Here is a 24,666-nt window from a genome sequence, read left to right on the forward strand (position 1 = left end):
TTGCTGTGTTTGACATTCCTATCCGGAATTATACCTCAATTCAAGTTACACCTGTAACAATGTCAAGGAAACACTTCTATAATTCCACACAGAAACGTGGTTCAAGGTATTTCATGTACCTAGACGGAGTGGGAAATTTTGACAGGTGATCAGCACTATGTATATGCAATATATATGATGATTTCCTGTAGGATAAACTACACTTATTTTGCAGCATTGACAACTTCAGCAGCACAGTTGGCACAAAGATCTGTTTTAAGTGCAGAGCTACTGAATGCTGCTGAAAGGAAGATAATTTCGGTACATATTGAGTAAAGTGAAGAAAAAAAATATTTCTGCTCTGTTACAAATCAATCAATCACAAGAAATACTTGCTTTACCCTACTGAAGATCTAAATAGCTATATGAAGACACTTCTAGCTTCCTTGCCTGCTACATGACATCACCAAATTGGTGAAAAAAGCTATTTAATACCTTTTAAAAAATATACTTGACACTGGGGGGGTGGTGTGGTGACTAAAGCCTGTTCACACAGGATATGACAAGATCTGCAGCCAGTGGTATGGCACTCACTGCAGCTCAGTGGAAGCCTTCTTAGAAAAGTGGCCAAGAAGATTCATGTCTGCTCTGAAACACACGTCTGGCAGAACCTCATCTGCCACAAGACTGAGCTATAAAAAGGATAAATCAGAGCACTTCTCTTGCTATTCTGAATTTTATTATCTTTAACTCCTGGCATGGAATAACCCTCCCCTGAATAGACAACTTACAGTTAACAGTACGGAGGTTAAATAAAGTACAACCGAAGTCCAAGTCATTGTACATATTCAAGGCCACAAGTAAAAAGAAGTGAAAACAAAACTATGGAGACTGCTGTTGAAAATGTTCCACAGTGACATATCAACAAAATAGTGGTTTCCTTTTATTTTTGATCAGAAAGTAGAGATGAAATACATATGCTAGTGCATACAACAGTCTGATAAGCCTGTATGTGGTAAGATGTTTTTATACTTATTTGGAAAGTTGCACAACTAGATGTATAGTCACATATGCATCTTTTCCCCTCTCTTATTTGCAGAGTTATATATCAATATAATTGGCAGACACCATGCTAGACAACAATACACATTTTGTCAGTGAAAGACAGGCTATAGGTACTGGTAATCTGTAATCAGATGCTCTCCTGTGGTTAAATGGGGTTACTGCGAATTAAAAGCAGGAGAAGCTCATGTTTGATATTTTTCCTCTGAATACATACATTTTAAAAGCAACAGTGGCTAGCAGATAAAATAATAGATCCTTATGGATGACTACTGTACACTTACAGAAGAATCATGCTCCTCACAAGATGGAATTGTGACTGGAACATCGTGAAAGAGGATGATCTTAAACAGCCGGTGGTTCCCAAAGAGAAGGCATGAGTGCAACTTACCTCACCAGCACTGTGGCTGCGTTGTCTGGTTAAGTGCTGCCGATGGACTAACGCACTAGTGGGCCTGCTACTCTGCAAGGGGAGCCGGGGGTCGATGAACGTCGTGGTGCGGGAATTGTGGTCAACAAAGAAAGCCTGGAGAAGGTGAAAGGAGAAAGAATTTATAGCCAGTACTTTTTTTTTGTTTTTTTAATTATGCCTGAAGTTAATGCCTGTGCGGGATCTATGTTTCATTCACTGACGTGAGGCTTTGGAACATCTTCCTCGTGTTACTGGGGTTTGCATTTCCCTTCAGCAGAAGGAGGATAACAGTTTTCCACCTCACTTGAAGGGATGAATTGTTTAATGCCTTACTTCATTCATGTCTATAAAGTCCTTTGAAATTCTCATCTGACAAGCATTAGAAGTGGGAAGCTTTATTGTGAGTGTCAAGAAGAGAAGATTTGAATGTTTAATAAAAGTAATCCTGGTGTATTCTCCTTTCATTTCCTTATAAGCATCTAAAAATATGTTATTAAGTGGCAAACCCATTCCCTTTTGTGGCGTATTTACCATATAATTACCAACACAATTGGGTGTATATATGTCAAGTGTATGCTTGCATCCTGTAATGAACCATGATTACAGGCCAACAAGCATTTTTGCCATCTTCCTGATATAATTATTCTAAGTTCATTAACCTTTTTTTTAAAAAAAAAGGAAAACAAAAAAAACCAACAAACCCCCAAAAAACCCTAAAGCGCCACCCGAAACAAAAGAAAAAGACCCCTCAAAACTAAAAAGAAAGTTCAATCAAGGACACAAGGATGATGGCAACAAAAATATTTACATCAGGCAATTGATGAGAACTACCACAGATTGGCCAGTCAACCACTTGCTGAAAACAAGGTCACAGAAACATGCATCCTGTAAAATGAAAACCTCTTACAATTCTGTCCAATTTGAACCCAGAAAGGTTTTTAAGCCCTGAAATTTAAACTTTTTGCAGTGTTAGTGTTGCACTTGGAAACCAGCACTGTTCTATTTCAACACACTTCATGTTTTCAGTCACAATGTGGGAAACGTGGAAGTGGCAAAAAAAGATCTTGGTTTTGAGCAGGACAATTACAGGAAAGTGACATCTGGTTTGAGGACTCAAAGAATCTGGCCCAGCAGAGAGGTGGTCAGGGACTGCGGGAGCCATTTCTGTGCTTGGCTACCAGTGAGGTACCTCAACCACAGTTTCACAAGCAATTTAGTCCTGTGCTGTCAGCAAAAACAAAGACTCTCATCTTTCCCCCTCCTGACCACTTGTTTCATCCCCTGTGTGCCCTTCCTGCCTTGTGCTGGCACAAGTGTTTGTGTGGCCATGCAGTGAACCCAGCTGGGGAGCTGGTCCAGGCTAAAGTTACTCTTTTTGTCCCTCTCCCTGCTGGCTCCTCTAACCTCGGTCAGCTCACCGAGGGGGTGAGAGCAGAGCAGAACCAGCTCTTCTGGCAGCAACACCAGCTTCTAGTATTCATGAAATCTTTGCTTCAGACTGCTTGGTGTAGCCAGATCAGAGAAAATGCAATTCTTCTGACTTCTATGAAGGTAGATAGACAAACCAGTGTGTCATGCTATACAGCAACTAAATGCCATTATGGATTGCAGTGAGAGAAAATGTTCATACTTCCATTTCCCAAGGAAGGAGAAGCATATGTAGGGACACAACAGTTTCAAAACCCTAAAAATGCTCCAGAAGAGAGCAGCAAGCCTCCTACATCCCTAATAGCAATCACCTGTACCTGTAATATGTGCCTAAAAGGAAGGAATCACATCACTTAAGCAGTAAGGAAGAACTCCATTCTGACCATCTGACTCAGTCAGAGACACGTAAGTAAAACCAACAGTTTCACAGTTCAAACACTCTAAAATATATTCAATAAATACAATTTTAATTGCAACATTTGAGCTTGATGCAGGACTTTTTTGCCTTGACAAACAATCAAGGCACCTGCAGTGCCAGTGCACAGATTAGAGATTATGAAACCAGTCTGAAAGCAGAATGAAAACCATCATGAAATTTAAGTTTGGGGCCTGGAAAATGACTGAGACTGCTAGAACATACCCAGTCTTTCTGAAATTTATCTCCTGATTGATAGTTTATTTACCTTCCTAGCAAGTAATTGGTATAGGGTTTGGGGTTTCTTTTTAATATCCTTCTAGCAACTATTTTACCTAGTCTGTCTGTGCACTTTTATAAGTGAAGCACTTTCATCAAAACAAAGGTTGATTTCATTAAGTCAACATCACACTGAAAAATGACTTATAAAAACAATACTGATTCGATATAGGAGGAGGTACCACCTAGAGTTGCACTACACAGTTCTTTGAGTTAATGCAGCACTCTAGTACTGCATGCAGTGTTCCTTTGCATTATATTTAAATAAACAACTCAGTTGAACATGAAGTTAAAGACTATCATGTCTTATTAAATATGAATGGTTGCAGGCCAGTTAGTAGTAGCCTATTTTAAAATAAAGCATAAATTACCACTTTGAAGCTTCAGTGAAGATAACCACTGGAGCTTCAAGGCTTCAGGCTATTCTGGACATTGGCACACAGCTCAAAATACAGTGTGGCTCAGTCTCCTTTCAAAAAAATTCCTCTCATAACTCCTGCCTAGCTATAATCCATAAATCTACAATGCTTGAAGTGACTGACATAAGATAGGTAGTGCCAAAACTATATTTAGCCCATTAAACATGGATAGTTGCCCTAGTTATCCTTACATTAAAGTCTATGAAGCTTGCTAAAAAAAGCTTTTCTTCCTACTGAAGACATCAGTAATCAATTACTACAGATTCTTTAACTGTAGAAAGAAAAAACAGAAACGCCCTCCAATAACTTCTCATGTATTTGTACATCTTACAGAGGTCTAACCAAAAAGTATATACACTTGCATCTATCTTTAAAATACAGATATGTGCTTACACATATTCCAGAAATGCACTGGGATGTGTATTTGAGCAATGCCTGTGTGTGTGCACATGGATGCAGCAAGGCAGAATTTTGAAGTTATCAGACTGAGTGCAGCTCAGGGACCTATTTAGCCTGTACGATGCCTCCTCCTGCCACTTTTTCCAACAGCCTTTTGCCTCCCTGTGGTCAGTGACTGATGAAGGTTCATCTGTAATGCCCGTCAGACACTACATGCTAGTCACACCAGACCTAATTTTAGGGAGAACTGCATGCCAAATGGATGCTATCTCCTGTAGAGGAGTCAAAGAGGAGCAGGCAACTGGGCTTTGCTGTGCAGCTCTGAAGGGATTTCAGAAGTGGGGAGTCCCCAGCTGACCTTGGAAGGCAGCCTGCAAAGAGGACAAGCAACCAGGACCACACTGACATTAGGAGTGAAAAAAACTCTACTACTCTGCACTGCACAATAGCCAGAGCCATCACTGTGCCTTGTGAGCAAGAGCATCAAGCCTCTTACTATGATACACTTGAACAAAAAAAGGAAAACTTCATCTCGGCAGGAACGAGCAGTCAGGGAAAGGAAATGTAACTATATATTATGGTATGGCTAATTGCTACTTGCTTCTCTTTAGGTTAATACTTTAATAAAGGCAAGTCCAGTTTCAGTTTGGTCTCACCAAGCAGTGGTCTCACCATGTATTGACCATCATCTCTCTCGAGTGCTGAATAGGCTTTTCTACTGGCCACAAGTGGTACTCATGACAAAGGCAATTCTACATAATGAAAATGAGCAATGATGAGCCTAATTCAAAGTGAAGAAATCCTAGTGGGAATTTGTTCAGTGCTTCCTCTTTTTGATTAATGTTGTGGTAGTACTGCTGTTACCAAATACCACACCAGAAATCCAAAGGTCTAAATCTCTCCATGGTGCTTATTAAAGTGAAAATTGCTATATTCTTCAGGAGAAAACTGGCCTCTGAAGAAGTGAACAGCACAAGAATGACTTAAATCAGAAAACAGTAAGGCAAAGAACAACTTTACTGTAATTGCTCATTTGCAATTGTGTGTCAAACAAAAAACCAAAATGCTATCCGAAGTTAAAAAAAAAAAAAAAAGAAAACAACCCTCAAGCACTTCTTCTACCCTTCAGTTAAAAATTTGTCTGTAATCTTTCCAAGCATCAAGACCATTAATTATATGGACCCTCAGAGCTAAGAGTACTAAGAGTGATAAACATAAAAACCAAGAAGTTTTATATACCAGTAGTCCTAATTGGGACTTCTCACATGAACTGATAAGCCTTATCACTTGCTCACATGCTAATCACAGTCTATTTTTAACCCTCCTAAAAAAATATAATATTCTACATACTGAGGATGCAGTAGCATAAAGTTACATTAAAATTATATTCTACTACATTCTACTACTGTTCTTTGATTTAGAAATATTTTTTTAGAAATTGAGAATTGATACCTGTTTAAAAAAAAAAGCAGTGAGACTGGCAACTATTTAAGATCCCTAATCCCTACTAACAAAACCTACTACATACCATGTCTTTCCAGTTAACCAATAGAGTTATCCAACATATATAACCAACATAACCAATAGAGTGATCACCCCCAGAGCTATCCCAGACCATCCATTTTATCTCAAGGGCACCCATTTTACCTCAGAAACTGATGGACACAAGACCCACTTGGCATCACACAGTTACCTTGCCCTGATGGTCATGTTTCATTTCCCAACCTCTGGGCAGCTCCAGCTGTTTGTTAGCAAACATGTTGAGGAATCCCACCAAGTCACGGTTATGCTGGTAGCGCTCGAAATGGTGGGTGTCCCGCCGGACTTTGGTGATCATGTGCTTCAAACACGTGTTATTTGTAAACATGCGGTAGGCACTCTGCAAAACAAACAACAATAGGAAATACTTGTAAAAGGTAAAACTTCCCTTACCACAAAAGACAGCCCTTGACAGTAAATTAACCATCTAATCAGCTATGAAACCTTAGCAAATTATCTCCAGCTAAGCCACAACGGTATGAAAAACAGTGGTTCTCTTTCTTAGGTTTTGGGATAAGTGTTTAAAGTTTGTTATTTCACTTGAGACACCCAAAATTACAAAACTGACTCACTTCCATGAAGTGTGAAATACATTGGAGATGGCATTTACCACACTTGTCCCTGGAGCTGTGAAGAATCCTGTAACATTAAAACTGCTTTAAAAGCAATTATTTACTCAGAAGTGTTTTCCAATTTCTGGAATAATGAGTCAAATATAGCCATAGAATACTGCAATAAAGCTGGTAAGGTTTTCAGCAGAACAGAGATACATAAGCTTGTGAAACTTATCACAAATCTACATAAATATTGTCTCCACCTATTGATTTTTCACAATAATACTCCTATCATTGCATGCACATGTATAATTTATGGAATAAAATTAAAATAGGGGAGTATAAGGAAAGCACTAAGGAATAGGGAAAACTTTAAATAAAAGAGGTAAAATAAACAGTTAACACCCTTCTCTCCCAAAACCCCAGCCAATGAGAAACCAAGCCTTTCTGCCGAGATCAGCAGTGGACAGAAGACACAGGCCCTCCTAAATCACACTGTACCCCTGTACCTCTATTCCCTGACCAAAGGTCTCCTCTACTTCTGTCCTACTTCATATATTCAAGAAAAAGCTATGCAAGCTAAGCAGGATCACTCATACACAGACAGGCATACATATAGATCAAAACCAAACTAATACTGACCAGTAATTTAAAAAACACTGAATTATTGACAAGTGTCCTTGCAGATAAGAAGTTATTAATTCCATTACTTCTGTTTACACTCTAAATGCTGTTACACAAAGAAACATTGGGGAACAAATGTATATAAAAAGAAGCAATGAAGAACAGTCAAAAAAAGGAAAAGGAAAATAGACATTAAGATGTTTTTTAGTTCAGTGTGACCTCTAATATATTTTGATATAAACCAAGCAATCTGGGGGAAACACACCATCTCATAAGCAGCAAGTTCATTCTCAGAATTGTGTCTCACCCTCTGCAAAGCACAGTAAGAATCTATTGCTTCAATAAACAAATTACTTTTGTATCATGAGAAAGATGAAGAATTGAGTGAAAAATAAAAACTGCTATAATGCAGAGCTAGGATGGCTCTGATAGCCCAACAGTTGCAAGTGAATTTATTCGACCTCCCCATGTACTAACAATATATTATCATCAAACACTAAGCAATATCTTTATACACAAAGCAACTGTATTTATAAGCATGTATTTATGGAAGCTTTTTAGCTTTAGCTACCATACTCACAGGGTTAGAATGCAGCACTGTAAAGAACTCTGGGCTGATGAGGAATTTCACAGGGGGAGACTGGAGCAATAAAGTAAGTCTGGATCTGGAGGTAGAGTGAGGCAGCACATTCTCTCTTCGAAAATCTAACAGCAAAGTAAATGACAAAGACATCCAGTAATTATTACCAAAGCATCACTGCAAACAACTATATTGATTTGAATCACACAGGCAAGAAAAGCACTAAGTACACAACTACTTCAGATTTACTGAGTATTCTCCCCCTAAGTGTACCTGAATTTCTTCTAACATAGCACTGAAGTTTCTGAAAATATTACAGATTTAGTTTAGCAACTTTTACTTGCTGCTTTTGGTGAACGATCATTTTTTTTAAAAATCACATCCAATTATTTGGGTTATCAAGCATGTACCTGTGTATAAGATGCAAGAAGGTCCCTGAGCCATGCCTGCATTGCTAGACTGTAGCTGTATGCAGGTAACTTATCTTTTAAATGCTAACTAATGGATATAAAAGTCATTGCACACTTAAAAATGTTTCATTCCTTCTTTAAAAAAAAAAAAAAAAGAAAAGAAAACAAACAATAAATCACTGCCATTAACACAGCCCCAATCCTGACACAGTATTTAAGCAGCTTATGTAAGTAAGAAGCAGGTTGCCAAGGAAGTACCTTTCAAGTTTCAACTTCCAGTAAACATTTGTGTCTTCTCCTAGCAACTGCAGAAGTGCACTGATTTTTATAAAGTACCAGGAACTGAAAATATATTATGAGTGGTGTTTGCTACAACATCAAAACTGTTCCCACCAATTACCTTCGAAAATGAACAGGATATTTGGATGCATATTTTCATATGCATTTTTAGGTTCAGACTGGGTCTGCAGTGATTTTACACTAAAATGTGTGCTGCCATCTACATTTCAGAGTTTCTTTCTTTTACACGTTGCAGTATTTGCACACTTTTCCCTCAAATGAACATTAATCATGTAGAATACAGCTATCATAAATAGAAAAGATCATAATCCACAAGCAGAGCAAACAATGAATGAGACTGTAAACTGAAGAAAAAGTAAGAAGAAATTACAAAAGAAGAGGAAAATAACAAAGACAGTGTAAAGTTCTAAATATGGATGGGTAAACATGGAAAAAAGGGAATAGGGAAAATAAAGGTGTTAATTCTAAGCATTAGATGAAGCCAGAAAGTGGAAGGGTAATAGGTTAAACAAATGAAAAAGAAGATTTTTAGAGACACTTCTCCGACAATAGACCTCAAGCTGTCCCACATGAGGCATGTCAGTGGTGAAAGCAGAACAGCACAAAGGCTCCTGAAGCTCTGCCTGAATACTTGGGCTGGGAGTGTCTTCCAGTCCTCACTGTGGTTACATGTCAACTCTGTACTGGTACAAAACTTGGCTGTACACCAGTCAACTCCCACAACCTGGAAGATGCTGTGACACGCTGCAGACAGGTCCTCTGTCGTAGTCTGGGTAATCTAGAAACCAGAATGGGTCGCCAGGTGACCCATTACTGCAGTTTAGGGGCTTGTGAATTTGGTTTATGAAAAGCTTATTCAGCCGAACTTGCTGCTTTGGCCTGAATTTACTGTAAACTGAATTGCTGTAAACTGTTGAGTTTACAGCACAACAAACCATCTGGCTGCACATGCACGTGCACAAAGATAGAAAAGGAAAAAGCTACGACAGAAGTAAAGAATACAAGTAATAAAAGGGAGCACTTGGCTAAATCTCAAGTTCAACAATGACTTGAAACTCAAGGAAGGGTGACACTGGTTGCGTATCAGACTAATTTAGGAGAGAGTATTATAAGAGAATAACCAGAGACAAAGCCAAAGCACATGACATCACGCAACTACACAAGAGACTGGATGGGTAACGAACTTTAAAATGGTATTAGTAGGAAGATGACTATGGAGAGAACTGCTGAGTGAAAGGAAAAACTAGTAATGATGCTTAGAAATCACTAAAAAACATTTTTCTTTCTATCTTTAATCAAAAGGTCTGGCCAGACAATCAGAAGAACACAAAAAAAAAGGGAAGTGAAAGAGAGCTTTCTTTTTAGACTAGAATAGATAAAAAGCAGGTTAAAGACAGTGGTGCAAACTGAGGGTTTTCAATCCCTTCTGCACTCTAACAGTCAGGACTCTACATGAAGCCATCGCCGAGACATTGGTGGCTCTTTTGGAGGTCGGAAGAAGTTCTCAGAAGGAAAGGGATAAATGTTGTAAGGGTACACTTAGTGATGTTTCACCAAAATCTGTCTGGGTCTGGTCCTATTTATTATTTCTACTAATGACTGCATAGGGTGGACAGAACTTGCTCCAATTAGAAGATGCTGCAGTACTTGGACAGCAGGATGGACAAAATTCAAAACTATAGCAGCACATTAGGAAAGGACAAAGACTTGTGTGCAGGTAGGGGGAATCAACTGCACAAACACCAGATGAAAAACAGGCATCTGTGCCAAAGTTCTGCACACAAGAATCTGGACCCAATTTTAGCAGAACAAGGACTGAACACTAGTGGTTAGTGTCAAACTATCAAAAAGAAAAGTAATGATTATGCAGGAATGTACAAGAAGTATTTTATGTAAGATGTGACATTTCCATAGCCTCTTCAGTAAGCAGAATCGTAGCTTTATTTGATTTTCTGAAATACTCCTCAGAAGCTGAGGACCAACTCAAGACAATCCTGAGTAGGTAAACAAAATAATTTGAGACCTAAAAACACAAGTCAGGAAAGACTAGAAATAACGGATTTAAGGATATGTTATAAGGGAAACAATATGAGTAGACTGTCTAAAAAAGTTAAAGAATGTCCATCAACTGGAGAACACGTTACAAGAACACGAGACAGCATTTGCCAGGTATAGCACATGTACAGCTCATTCTATCTATCTACAGCACAGAGATGAAGTCAATGACTGCTTAAAGTCCTTTCTAGTCCTATATTCTACTAATTGAAACTGCATTATCATATTCAGAATATTTTTAAGCCAGACCAAAGAATTTCATACTTTCTCACTGCAAAAATGCTGGGTTTTTAACCAGTCCAGTACTGACAGAAAGATGCTCTGAATCTCACATCCATCTCCTCAGCACATTGAACAGGCTGAGCCATAACCTTCAAAACTAGACAACAATGAAAACAAATGCCTTCATTTTCACCCAGACTTTCAGAGGCAGAAGTTAGGTTCTGCCTTATGTCACTTCCACTAAAAAATGAAAGATGCTTTATGTCATTTATGAGTGTTCCCTTCTTTAGAAAAGGGAAAAAAATATTTAGGGGTTTTTTAACCTGCATTAGAATGGTGAAAGTCAGCTTCCTCTGTAGCTCCATCCACAGCATTTGTATGCTCTTCAGGCCTTTCATTAGTCATTGTTCTTCGGATGCTCTGGTACCTAGGGTTGGAAAACTGGACTTTATATATAGTATATGGTAACTATGACCCAATTTTGGCTCCAAGGGAGCCTGTCCATCTTTTCTGCCACATAGGTCAATGTATAGACCTCTAACTTCTCCATTTCTAATGTCTCCTTTTGAATTTCTGCAAACCATTATCAGATGTGTTTTATTTAGCCACATAGCTTAAGACCACAGGTGGAATACAAAAGTCCTAGAAGCCCACATGCAAACTAAAAGCAACAGCCACATAAAAATAAACACGTAAGACCAGCTGCGGTAGCAGCTGTGCCCTTGTCTCCGTGCTCGGTGTTGCAATGGTGAGTGCGGCTCTGCAAGCACACAAAATTCACGAACCACAAGGGTAGTTCTTACCGGCGATTCAGCTGTTCCATCTGCTGTATGGAATTTGACCTCTGGAGAATCTGTGGGGCTGGGGGGGCTGTGGGTCGCTGCCATGTCGTTGTCCTGTTCACGTGGTCCACGTAAAAAATCCGTCCGTGGCTGTCAATTCGAGCCTCCCAGTCTAAGTAGCAATAAAATACTGTAAGCTATGGAGGGCTTGGAGTTTATTTAGTTCTTTATTTTAGCTCTGTCACTTTTGTAACCAAATCTATTGTTTCAAGTTTCTATTTCTTTTTTACAGGATGACTTCAACACTAAATCTTCTTACTGAATGTTTAAGAGAGATAGCTTTTCCCTATTTTATCCCATAAATTAAATTCCCCACTGTAGGTAAGGTTCTGTGGAATCCATATCTAAAAATTCTTATTCCTGTCTCTATTTTATTTCCCACTAACCAGTAACTGTCCAAGAATAAAGAACAAACAAAAACCAAACAACAAACACCAAAAAAACCAACAAAACATCTGGATACTCAGTAATTCTCCCGGACTGAAGTAACTCAGGATCCAATCTCTGAAGCTTATTCCAGTGCAAAAGGCCTATGGGTAAGTACAAAAACCTTGCAAAGCTTGACACCTGCCATTGTTTTTCCCCCAGGTAACAGTAACAGTAATAAAACAGATGCCAGTCCCCTTCCTGGGTTTAAATTTAAACATGTTAAAGGTAAGCAGACCTGGCAGAAAAGATGGACAATTATAAAACTCCTTCACATACGAAATGCATGTTCCAGAATTGCCAATTATGCAAACACCATAGAAAATTCATACTTCTTATGTAACTGTAATGCTGTCCACTGGTTTTGCAAAAGAAGCTGCAGACAGTGTTAGAAGTCTGCACCATGGTGACATCCTGGGAGAGCAGAGAGGAAGACACGGGGACCTTTCCCCAGCCACAGCAGAAACCAGATGTATCACCACACCCAGGCCCGAGTCTGTAGCCTTTTTGGGTCAGGAGCACTGTCTGCCTAATAACTGCTGATAAAATGAGCAAGAAACCAAGATACTGATCATAACAGGGGGCCATGTAACAATAATAATAAAAAAAAATATATAAAAAAATAAGTATCTATATGGAAATATACATGCCTGATTCTTGGATACCAGCAACTTCAGAAAACATGCAAACCATTTAGCACATCAGTTGAAAAACAGTCTTTGAGAACTCAGAAGGTTTCTAGATGAGACTTTCTATACTGCAAGTCTAGGTGAAAACATCAGTCACTGCAACAACGTTTTAAAAACCACTGACAAGCAACCAATCCTAAATGATTGCCACCCCGTGAGGAAAGAGGGTATAAAAATGTCTTGACAACAGAGAAGAAGTAAATTCTACTACATTATATTTAATACTGACAGCCTTAAAACCTCAGGCTTTGCTACTGCATGTGTGCTATGCCTTTTTTCAACTCTTGGAGGCAGATAAATGGCTGCACTGCCCTGTGGGGGCTGATCTGGCTCACAAGGAGGGAGGAGAGGGAGGTTTTCAGACAAGCTCATTGTGTCTCCTCTGCACAAGAGCTGTGTGATTTCACTGGCCACAGTGCAAATTACTCTGCTATCTTTATGACGCATAATCAAAACAGCATATTGGTGTTCACAGCATTTCCAGTGTGAACAGAGCTATGTATAAAAGGTATTTAACACATTCAAAAGCTATTTAAAAAATAATTTCATTTATATCTCAAAAAAGCAAACAAGCATTTCAACCTTTTCTGAAAAATGTTTTCATTTTTTTAAAAAGAGAAAAATTATTGAAACAGATGCTCCTGTGCAAAAGTCCCATAAAAAAAAAGTAGTATCTGCTGATACTTGAAATTTTTAACCAGAGTTTGTAAACAAAACAAAACATTGAAGTATTCCAGGAAGAACAGAATTGTCCACTGGGGAAAAAAACACACCAAAACAACCAAAAAAAAACCTCAAACAGTTTAAATTTGTGAATTCATTATCCTGCTTAAATGTCAAACCCTAAACCACTGTATAATAAGTTGAGATTTTTGTGGTGTTTATGTCCAATTCTTACACAGTCACCATTTCTGTAACATAGTCTTGCAGAAGAAAAACATTCTTGCCTGCATTCAGTTTTAAATACACAAGTTTAAACACTTGGGCAATGGTTTCCAAAGTAAAGCATCTGCATTAGTGTTATGATGGACAAGGATATCTTCTTTTAGTCAAATCACTATTAGTCACATGTGTTACAAATAACTTGTGGAACTGCAAAATTGTAATTGCTCAACATTTCGTGGTCAAGCTTTTTTAATTTTTCCCTAGGAATGAAGGAATTGGAGCATGTCATTGCATGTTATAGGCACAAATACAAGATAAATATTTTAATTCTTTCTCTTGTTATTTAGCTTAACCTACACTCAACTGGAAGAAATTCACCTATTTTCCTTTCTTATTTTCAAATTCTGGTGAAGCAAATAGAATGCAACTCAAATTACAAAGAAATTACAGTTTATAACCAAAACCGGATTCTCAATGTTTTCTCTAATTTTTCATTATTTAAATATTAAAACTGCGACATATCTGAAAGCAGAGCTTTGGAGAGAAAAACTCAATCTAGGCAACAATTAGTATTTAAGATTTTATTCATATTAGCAAACAAATAGTTTACATAGAGACTGCATTGGGCTTTGACTGTAAAGGGGCAATGGGTACATGCATGCCCATGTATGACTGTAAAATCCCAGCCAAACCTTTTCCATTAATATTCCAACAGTTTTTCCAAGTAGTTATTGTAGTGTGCAGTTTGTTTCCGAAACGCAAAAAGTTATCTTTGTATAAACCACGGAACTGTGTATTTCTCACTACACCGATCGCTGACTATTTATTTCCTGTAATGGTCTCTGTCTTTCTCAGTATGAAAAGTGATAAAAAGCGCAACTGAAATATACAGCTCCCAGATACACTTTTGTAAAAGGTAAGATTTGTGTACTGAGGTGGTAGTTAATTAACTACTAACACGCAGGACTAATTTGTTAGTCTGTCAGCACATCTGTTAGCACTGATTATAACAGAAGCAGCAGGGAGTACAACCTTATCATCATCCTGGCTTTCCACACACAGTTATATCTGTGTTCTGCTATTAAGCTCCTTCCAGTTACTCGCTCCAATTACAGAGCACAGTCCCATACCATACTGGGAAATAGGGATCTATTCATTTTTTCCTAAATATCTGAATTCATGACTCCTTTAAAGTAACAGAGCTTTGCCACAGATTTCAGTGGGTCTGAATTTAACTTTCTTTGGCTTTTTTTGCTTTGATGCAATGCTTTTCTATTAGCTGTGTAGCCTTTTGGGGGATCCTTTCTTTAAATACCTAATACTGAATAGATTTCCACTGTCCAAAGTTTAAGCAAGTGAATCAGTCCAATAATTGAGAGCACTGTATTTTTCATATGAATTAGAGAAATTACAACTTTTATGTTCATTTAGGCTCATCTAACTGTTGCTTAATATCTCGGTTTATTTTAATATAAGATCTTCACACTGGCTCAAAAAATGCATAATCTGCAGCAATTAAAGATGTTATATATTTCTTTGTAAATCATTACCATACAAGTATTCAGAGATTTCAGGGTGCTTGACACCTTCCTGTGCCTCATGAAGTGTATCACTTCACCTCCCTACCCTTGTGCACTGCATACCAAAAAGGCAGCACAGTGCCTTCCTACTTCTCCACAAGTGACACTTAGCAAGTCTGTATACAACATGTGGGATTATCACAACATATCCTGAGAGTTTGCAGACTGAGCACAATGCCTTTTAAAATAACAGTATTAGACTTAATCATTATCACTCCTCACTTCTGAGCTGCTCATTCTCAGTTGTCACATTTAAAAAAGAAATGCAAGGAGATCTCAGTAATGAGATCCAGGCACCTTATCCCCCAATTAAAGTATGAAGAACCTCACTTGGTGGTAGAGCCTCATCCACTCTCTGGTACCGGCTAACATCCTGACGTACCGAAGGCAGAGACCTCAAGGGCTGATGGCCATTGGCGGGAGAACCTGGAATCAGAAAACCCACAAATTATTTTTCGGTCAATGTCGGGAAGCCTCGGAGTTGCCTCTAAACTGAGCAAGACACATTAAAGCTTCTGCAGGACTATGATATTTTAGGGTGTATCTAAAAGTCATCTATTTGTGGGGTCAGAATAAGTTATGTTGACAGTTCTAGGAAAGTGATTTCTGTCGGATATGCTTCAGTTTTGGTCCTGAACGTGTCATCCCTGGGGATACGCCGCATCTACCTGTGAGCAGCAGAAACCAGGGCACAGAAACAGCATGTGCCCGAGCCACATCCCAGGACAAAGCTCCACCCAGCCCACTCAGAAACACTCCTTACGAGTGGGAGGTGAAACTGTCCATTGACCTCCCTTGCTGCAGCCACACTGATCTGCAAAACATGATGCAATCTGACAACTGATAAAGAGCATCCCAAATATCTGGAAAATGCAGTAAAATATTGACAGTATTTGAAATAAATACCAAAAATTTTATCTTCAAATCAATGAGCTGTTCATGAAGAGAAGGAATTAATAGATCCCAAAACTCTTGATATGTTATGAAAAAGAGGCATTCAGAAACCCACTTGATTAAATACACTTCAATCCCTGAAGAAACTGAACAGGTAATTGTTAAATGTGCTTGGAAACAATCCACTAGGGATACATTTCTACTTTCAGTGATTTTAGTGAGACAGAAAAATTTCAATTGTTAAAATAATTTTAAAATCAGTAAGAGTTTTACAACGTTAACTTGGGTAACACATTCCTCTCCTCTCAAGGTTCCAGTGTGCTAGGATGTCTACACAGAAAAGGAATTGGGAAAGGGAAGATAAACAGCCTGAAGTACGACCAAAAAGCAATTCTTTTTCTTTTCCACTTTCTTTTGATTACCCTCATGTTTTAATGCTAATATATGAACATTCAAAAGCTAAGAGCCAAATATAAATTCTAATTTGCATTTCACATTTTGGGAGTTTTGTCACTCCTCATTACCATTTGTATTAGTGAGGAGCATAATATTCTGGATTTCTTCCCTCCTCTTCATCCTGCTCACTACTCTCTTAAGAATTAAAATATATCCAATTTCAAAATAAACATGTTTTGGATATTTCAGGTTTGAATTTTTGTTACATCAAAAAACCCCAAGAGTCTCTTGAAGAAGGGAATAAATTCAAAGGAAAAATCTTGAAATATAATAAAAAATGAGAAATTAATGATCTTTATTCTCAGACACTAATTTCTGCAGTATTTTTTTACTGGCTGCAGAAAGGTCACTTCAGAAAGTGCCTCCTGAAGTCGTTACCTCCAGTAGCTCCTTCAAGCTGTGCTGTGGCACCCTCACAAGCTGCTGTGGCTCCTTCAGGTTCTTCCTCCTGAGACTGGCTGTGGGCAGCTGCTGCCTGCAGGCTTCTTCTTCTTTGCCAGATTTCTTCTGCTTCCTCTTGGTCTTGCAGTTCACCTGCCTCAGCCTCCTGTACTTCCTCCTGAGGTAACTGTACCGCAGGCAGAGAACCAGAAGTACTTGCAGAGTCCTGTGTTTCAGCACCTGGCTCAGCTCTAGCTGCATCAGTGGCACAAGCTCCCTCTTCCTCCTCCTGAGAAGAAAAGGCTGGAGTCTCAGGAAACCTGGCACTCTCACAGGAAGAACACCGCATTTCAACCGAGGAACGCCGCACAGTCGCGCTCTCATTGCAAGAGCTGTCTGCCCCTTCCACGTCACTCTCCCCTTCCGGCCGGGTACTGGCCTCGCTGACGCTTTCTGTGCGAGCAGGGTCACTCTGCTCAGTTTCTGATGACAGCTGGGAAGGTTCAGACCCTTGATCAGTGGACTCCGTTTCACTAACACCCCTTCTGCTCCCACCGGCGGCATCAGCAGCTCCCGTGTCCGCAGTGCTGGGAGGCTGCTCTGCCTCCTGAGCGGCACATGACTCGCTGCCAGCCTGGTCTGCTGGTGCTTCGGTTTGGGAATCTGGAAGGCTTTCAGGTCCTGCCGACTGTGACGGCAGAAGCTCTGGGAGAGTCTCTTGCTGGTCATCAGCTGATGGCAAAGGAGCATCAGAGGCTGAAACGCTTTCATTCTCTGCAGGCCCTTGCACTACCTGATCTGATGAGGAACTCACACCATTTCTTTCAACATTTCTTGTAGCACCATTAAGCATTACTAAACCACCATCGTCTTCCAAGGAAGACGGAAATCCCAGGTCTTGATGTAGCTCATGCTCCTCTTCATCTGAGTCGATGTGAAGCATAGCATTAAGTCTAGTGTCAGTAGGGAAACTACTCCTCAGTTTTGGGGAGGCTCCACGTGGTCGCTCACCACAGGCAGATGTCCCTGGTCTGGGATGGTTATTGTGTTCTATTGCATCCAGATAATCATTTAGTGAGTCCTGGCGACCTCTGGTAGGTGATGATCTTGAAGCACCAGAGGTCAGCTCGTCCTGGTCGTTTTCCAGAGTCCTACTAGTCCTTAAAGAGTGCCTTAGGATTGCATCTCCAGAAGATTCCTCAAACACTGGACCATTGGAACACACTGTGGATGTATCATGTCCTGCTGGCATGTCCTCATCATCAGAGGGGCTCCCCAAGTCTCCATTTACAGAGTTTGTTCCTAGCAAAGTGCCAACTGTTTCTGGTGAAGCATCTGCAGAGACAATAAAGACTGAATGTGAAACACAACGCAGCAACATACAGTTCATTCTCCTTTGTCTGCATCCCTGAAATCATTTAAAAATGCACATCTTTCAAGATGTTTGCTTATTTCAATTAGACAACTAAGGGAAGGAAATTCAATGAAAATATCAGAGGCATCTACAACATTGGAACAGCAATTTTCTCTGTTTAAGTCTGCACTATTTTGTAGGACATAGAAAGTGTGAAGTATGACTTTAAAGGACTCCCATTTGCTTTCTAAGACAAAGCACTGCCAAGCATCTTGCCAAACTGTCAGTAAAGCCAGTGTCATAAATATGGAATCAATTTTTCACAATGTATTTCTCATTTCCAAAAGTAGGATTTACATAAAGCTAGTCACTGACATCAGTTGTCATCACACCCTTAGCAGCATGCAAACCAGCATCTGAGATCACATGAGGAGTCTCAAATTGTGTACAGATACCAAATTTTATACACAGCATTTATTTTGATTTAGTTTACAGGACTTTCCACTGTAAAGAATGGGAATCTACTTGCATAATGTTCATGAGATATTAGGTATGCTATGGTAATAATAAAATAATAGTCATAATAATATGGTAATACATACCAAAGGGAAACAAAAATAAGCCACCTCACTTTAGAGACGAGATGGTGACAGCCCACATGGAAATCAGACGTGCATAGAGATGAACAACCCAGCTGTAAGTGTGCTTACAGCTAATTATTACAACTATTATTTTGCTAGTTTACTTCAGAACAGGACAAAAGGGAAATAAAGTAATTGCCAAATGAAAGCATTTATTCTCATAACCTAACAGATATTCTTGGCTCTAAGCAGGACAGAGCCCTGTGAAAGAGGAACAGGGCAAAGTGACCTGCATGTACACTAAAAGAGGAGCAGAGCACAGGTAGAACCTTACTTGCAACTGCTTATCTCAGCCCAGGCTGTTAAAGACTGAAGAGAAACAGTGACTTTGATTACCCAATCAATCCCATAAAATGAGAATCATAAGTAGATTAATTTAGAATCAATCTAACAAATCAAAAACAATATGCCAAGTGTTGGGTGTTTTGGTATTACCATCTCCAAAGCAGTACCTGACATATCTAAACACTGAATCCCAATAGAAAAAAGTCTATAATAGAGGCACTGTACACAATCGAAAAAGTATATTATCTCTGCAACAACAGAAAAGCCTAGACACAGAAATACATACAAACTCTCTCTATTCAACTATCTGGAGATCCAGATCGTTGACAAATTCTCACCTTCGTGAACAGAAGACGTGATTTCCACTTTGAATTGGAGATACCCACTAACGTGATCAGCTGGGAGCCTTCTGCCAAGATTATAGCTGAGAACCTGGTCTCTGCAAAACCAAAGATATTGGGACTTTTAAATTTTAACTGGTTTTATTTTTCCAGTATTTTGTATCAGACACTCTTATCAGTTAAGTGACAGTGTGATAGGAGGTGACTTCTATTACAGTCTTAAAATCAGCCACATACTCTGGTTTGTATGGAACACTAACAATGGTGTAAAATATCTTTTGTTAACAGATAAAACAGCCTAAAAAACTATTTTTTATCAATTCCAAATACACATTGTACCCCACCATTTCTTACACATCCCTAAATATCTTAAGTTCTAAAGAAACAAACCAGCAAAGGATCCCCCCTAACCTCCTCCTTCCCCCAAACCAAAATGTTTTATAATTAACAAAACCTTTCTGCCCCCTTGTGGTTTTTACTATATACAAAAGTCACAGATAGTCTCTTCATATTTCAGTTCTCACTCAATAATGCACTTCTGCATTCTGATTTTGAAAAGCTATTAATGCTTAGATTTAACTTCAGATACATTCTTAAGAGTTATTGAATTCAGTGGGACTCAGATTTGATTAGACATTTGTATCAGCTTGAGACTTAGGATCAGATCCTAGGCTATACATTCTTATTTAGGCACAGCCAGAATTCACAGCCTCAACCCCCCTCACCACATCTGGGGGAGCTGAAGGGAGAAGAGGGAGCTACTGAAGACCTTCTCAGGAAATTATTGTTATTTATGCATATAACTTTATACTGGTATAAACACCTCTCCTTTACTGGGAGCACTCCTAGTGCAAAATGAGCAACAGACTAAAACAAGTGCAGCTATTATTGAAATAAGCTGCAGCTGTTGGCTTAAACTTTGAGCAAAAGAAGCCCTGAGTGGACACAATAAGGCAAAGCAGCCTCCTCTGCCCATGCTGCTCTACAGCCCGCAGGACACTAAACTATTACAGTAGTGTCTCCAGGACCTGTCACAGATTCATCACTCTGTATGTGATGAATGTGATGATGTGATGGATGTGAACTCATCTACAATCCTTCAGCTAGACATCTGAGGTTTCCACAGCTTTTATACTACTCTAGGCCATTCAAGATTAGAGGAAGCCATGGCATGAATGATGCCTTCTCTGTATTCAGCTGAATCAATTCTAGGTGATTCTCATGGTCATTTATTGTGTTTTCCAGGAAATAAAAAGCCACTGGCCACTTCATTACACACACTTGTGAGCTATGATGACAGCTAAAAGTGGGGCAGAAATTCAGTTCAGTCTGTCTAAAAGTGGCTGGTTCTGCATTTCACGTTTTCATTCATATAACCAGAATGATGGTGTTATGCTTGCTTAACCAAAAACAAAGTGCAAGAGAATTAGCAGTTGCTTGTACATTTGGTACATTTCTACTTCATGTCTATATTAACCACTACTTTACTTTGCAAAACCTTCTGTGAAATACTGTCTATCTTTACATAGAAACTGTAAATGGACAAATATATTACTGAAGAAAAGGCAAAACCATTTTAATGTCAGTTCTAACAGCAGTATGGCAAACTAACCAAATACTTACCTATATTTATTATACTGTCTTTCCTTTCCTAAAATGATTTGATACATCACATATACAGAACAGAAGTATGGAGAAGAAATCAGGAAATGGCTTCCAGAATAATGGTTTGAAAAAACACAGACAAGAACTGATGAACACAGCAAATGAGTAATTTTCAAAAATCACAGCCCTAGGAATCCCAGAGCAGAGAAACATTTTGGTGTTTAGCAAAGGAATAAACACCCTGTGCTAGATTTTGAAACTAGCCTGTATCACAGTGCTATTTTTGAGTGTATAGCAGTGTGCAAATTTATTAGAAAAAGTTGCTTGCTCAACTAAACACAATTTGTTGAAACTCAAAGATGAAGCATTTCTTAGAAAAGTTAGATTGTATATACACCTGCACTGCTCTTGGATACTGCTACAAAAAAAATAGGCAGGCTTTTTTAAAAATATTTTTTAATAAAATCTATATCAGAAGGCACTATGAAAATTTTAAGCTACTCTTAAAATTTTATTCTTAGTTTACTTACCAGTGTAAACACTACTTTTAAACTTAAAGCTGAAAACTTTTCAAATTGAATTTGATTTTCTCCATTTATGCAACTTGTTACTTTGATGGGAATAACTGTGAAAAAGGAGGCCAGCTGATTATATTGTGATTTTTGTGCAAAAGTGTGATGATACTGCCATGCCCTTAAGCTTTCAGGGAAGAAGATATACATTTTATTTCACCATCGTTCCTCATTGGCCTCATCCAGCAGCTTTTTTAATTAAGGGAGACACATTAACTTTAGTAGACTTGGAGTCAGAGCCTATAGAAAATGCACTCAAATAATTCAGTTCCTCCCACTGTCTTTCAAGGAACTATTCTTTTCTAATTTGTCAAATAGAGCAAATATATGCAAACAGATGTTAACAAAATAATACCCTCTACACTTACTGCTGTCCTGAATGTAAATGACACTTCTGCACACATCTCCTGCAGACCTGGCTTCACACCTGCAATGCACCACAGTGCCTAATTACCAAGTCTCAAGCTCTTCTCAGTGCATATGGCCTCGTTGGGTCACCCACTTGGGGATGCTACAGTCCCCTCCAGTAACCATCATAAGGCATAAACCATCTTAAAAGTTTCTAGGCAACTTGCATCTTTATACCAGAACAGTTAGCTATCAAAACATGAACAGAATTTTTTTTAAATAGCACAACAGGTGAATTTTGAGTCCCATCAATGTGCTATTCATAGCAAAAGGCAATTTTAATTGCACAGTACCAAGAGCACTCTCAAAAATAAGGGGTCACAGCTTGCAGTGCTGGCCAATTAGCTGAAAGGATAGTAAATTTCTGATTATTGAACCAATCATTAAAAATATTTGAACTGCAAAAGAAGTCAGTCAATAAAATCTGCTCCTTCTAAAAAATTTGCACACAATCATGTAGTATTGTGATAATGCCTTGCTTCTGGACTACTTAGCCTGAGGGTAACACTTTTTGTGAGAATAACATTTTTTATGTAAAGAAATATAGACACACACAAACAGAAACATGTGTACATGCATTCAGGACAAGGTTAGAAATATTAACATTTTCCAGTCAGGCAATAAAGTTGTTAAATTACTACTAAATTTCTTACTACAGATGTAGTTAAAATTTGCTGGTCTGTGCCAGTAAGCCAGAAAGGCTGCTCTGTGCCAGCATCCCAGATGCTGAGTCTTCCTGATCAAAACAAGTTAGCATTAAGAATCTATTAATTTACCCAATTGCATGTCTCTCCAATAGTCTCTGAACTGGTATGGTTAACTTCCCAAGAAAGCGCTTGATGATCGGACGGCTCTTGGCAAATTTGTCTTTAACCTCAATTTCCAGGACATCCGTTAGAAGCGCAACAAAAGAATATTTCTGGAAGGAAAGAACATATTTGACATCGTATCAATACACCTTTATTCAGAAAGTATGTACCAAAGTACTAGCTACGTGCAGTGAACTCCAAAAGTAATGACTGATGACAGCAAAATAATATTGCAAAATAATGTCAACATCACTTATTAAGTGCTGCATTTTTTCATGTGTCACCAGCTTTTTACTGTTACCCATAACCTTTTACCTGTTTCTTGAAAAGAACTGCCCAGTAAGAAACTGCACCAGGTAAAAGCACTTTCAGGTCTAGGTCAGAAAGGAGAAAGCCATGTATCCTACTGCTTTCTTTCATTTGCATAGTAGGAAGCAAAAATAGAAGGAATCCTTGCTGTACTGTCAGGCTATAGAAGAGTAGCCAGGCCAATGAAGGAAGAAGAAAGTAAGCGTCTCACTCCAAGCTCTGCTTGGAAGAACTTCCCTTCCAACACCATTCTCTGCATTAAATTTTGCATGCACTGAGAGGAAGTCAAAAGGGCAGTGTGGATATACAGAATATATACAGATATATATTCAGATGTGGTGTAACTAAAGGAGAAGAATTTTCTATGGAGTTTTCCCCCAGCATTCACAAGTGTTCTCAGTAAGTTCCCACAGAAGCTTTTCCTGCACTTGCAGCCTTTAAACAACATGGTTCTAATTTACAGAAGACTTCTTGATGTCTGGTAATATCACAGTTACTCTCTTCTTTCTTCTACCTTTCTCTACAAGGGGAAAAGGTAGCCAAAAATGTATTGAATAAGAAACAAAAGGAGGAATTCTTCAGTTCAGCTGCAGACATCAGATAAAAATATTCAAAAAAAGCAATTAAACTGGGTCAGGAATAAAAACACTTCCTCACGCTGGCACAACTATCAGAGCTGGGTTCCTGTGATAAACAGAACTTAAAAAATTGTCATTCTCAGTTTGCTATAATATTGCAAATTATTTTGCAGAAAGTATTAGATGGAAAACAGGATCAATTCTGCACCACTAGGACAGCATATGTAATGGGATCATATCTGCTGTTGTCAGAGCATTGCTACAGGGAAGATACAGCAGCTAAAGCAAGCTGATACAGTGTGTGCACCACTGAATATTATCACTTTTCTAATAAGCTTCAAAACCAAGGAGAACTGGAGGAGAAAAAAGGGGATAAAATAAGAGTAAATTTTCTTTCTAACTACTGTATAGATGGATGGACAGAGACAAGGGTGAAGTATGAATTTAGAGATCAGAACTCTGATTTATTTTTTTTTTTTAAGATTTTAAGACTTTGGCACATCTACAGTCTGTCCCACAACCAAGCACCCCAGAGCAGAGCTAATGCTGGCCCTGCTCTGTTCTACTTTATTGCTTGTCTGGTTTGATCATGATTTGTGGGAACATTTTCCAAAGCCCGCTCAATTTTCATCTTCCTAAAGAACACATTAACATTCATCACAGTACAGGCATCATTAGAAAACAGTCGCAGATCAAGAAGGCTGCTTGCCAGTCCTGAAAGTGCTGTGTCAGTACTTTCACCTTGTTTCCCACATAAACATTTATCCTCAAAAGCACAGCCTGGCTCTTCTGCACTCAGTGACAATTGACTGAGTTCTTTCTCTGAGATCTGAACACTTCACCCAAAACAGACACATATAGAAAAGTGGCTTCTGCCAGACTGCCTTTTCCCCCCCCTCCTTGCTGAGTGGTGCTGTAATGCTTTCCTGGGTTT

The 24,666-nt window shown here is 38.8% G+C and overlaps 1 protein-coding gene across 1 annotated transcript in view; it reads right to left on the reverse strand.

Annotated features, from left to right (window-relative positions):
* Positions 1-24,666, reverse strand: part of HECW2 (HECT, C2 and WW domain containing E3 ubiquitin protein ligase 2) — a 163,944-nt gene that overhangs the window by 41,920 nt on the left and 97,358 nt on the right. Inside the window, exons 7-15 of the mRNA XM_017837422.1 lie at positions 22,813-22,955; positions 19,449-19,549; positions 16,828-18,165; positions 15,430-15,525; positions 11,481-11,631; positions 11,001-11,104; positions 7,691-7,815; positions 6,087-6,272; positions 1,433-1,567 (exon numbers count right to left, since the gene is read on the reverse strand). Coding sequence (XP_017692911.1) covers positions 1,433-1,567; positions 6,087-6,272; positions 7,691-7,815; positions 11,001-11,104; positions 11,481-11,631; positions 15,430-15,525; positions 16,828-18,165; positions 19,449-19,549; positions 22,813-22,955 — 2,379 coding nt within the window. The remainder of the gene's footprint in view (positions 1-1,432; positions 1,568-6,086; positions 6,273-7,690; positions 7,816-11,000; positions 11,105-11,480; positions 11,632-15,429; positions 15,526-16,827; positions 18,166-19,448; positions 19,550-22,812; positions 22,956-24,666) is intronic.

The sequence above is a fragment of the Lepidothrix coronata genome, unplaced genomic scaffold (assembly GCF_001604755.1).
Source record: "Lepidothrix coronata isolate B3197 unplaced genomic scaffold, Lepidothrix_coronata-1.0 Scaffold7, whole genome shotgun sequence".
NCBI lineage: Eukaryota > Metazoa > Chordata > Aves > Passeriformes > Pipridae > Lepidothrix > Lepidothrix coronata.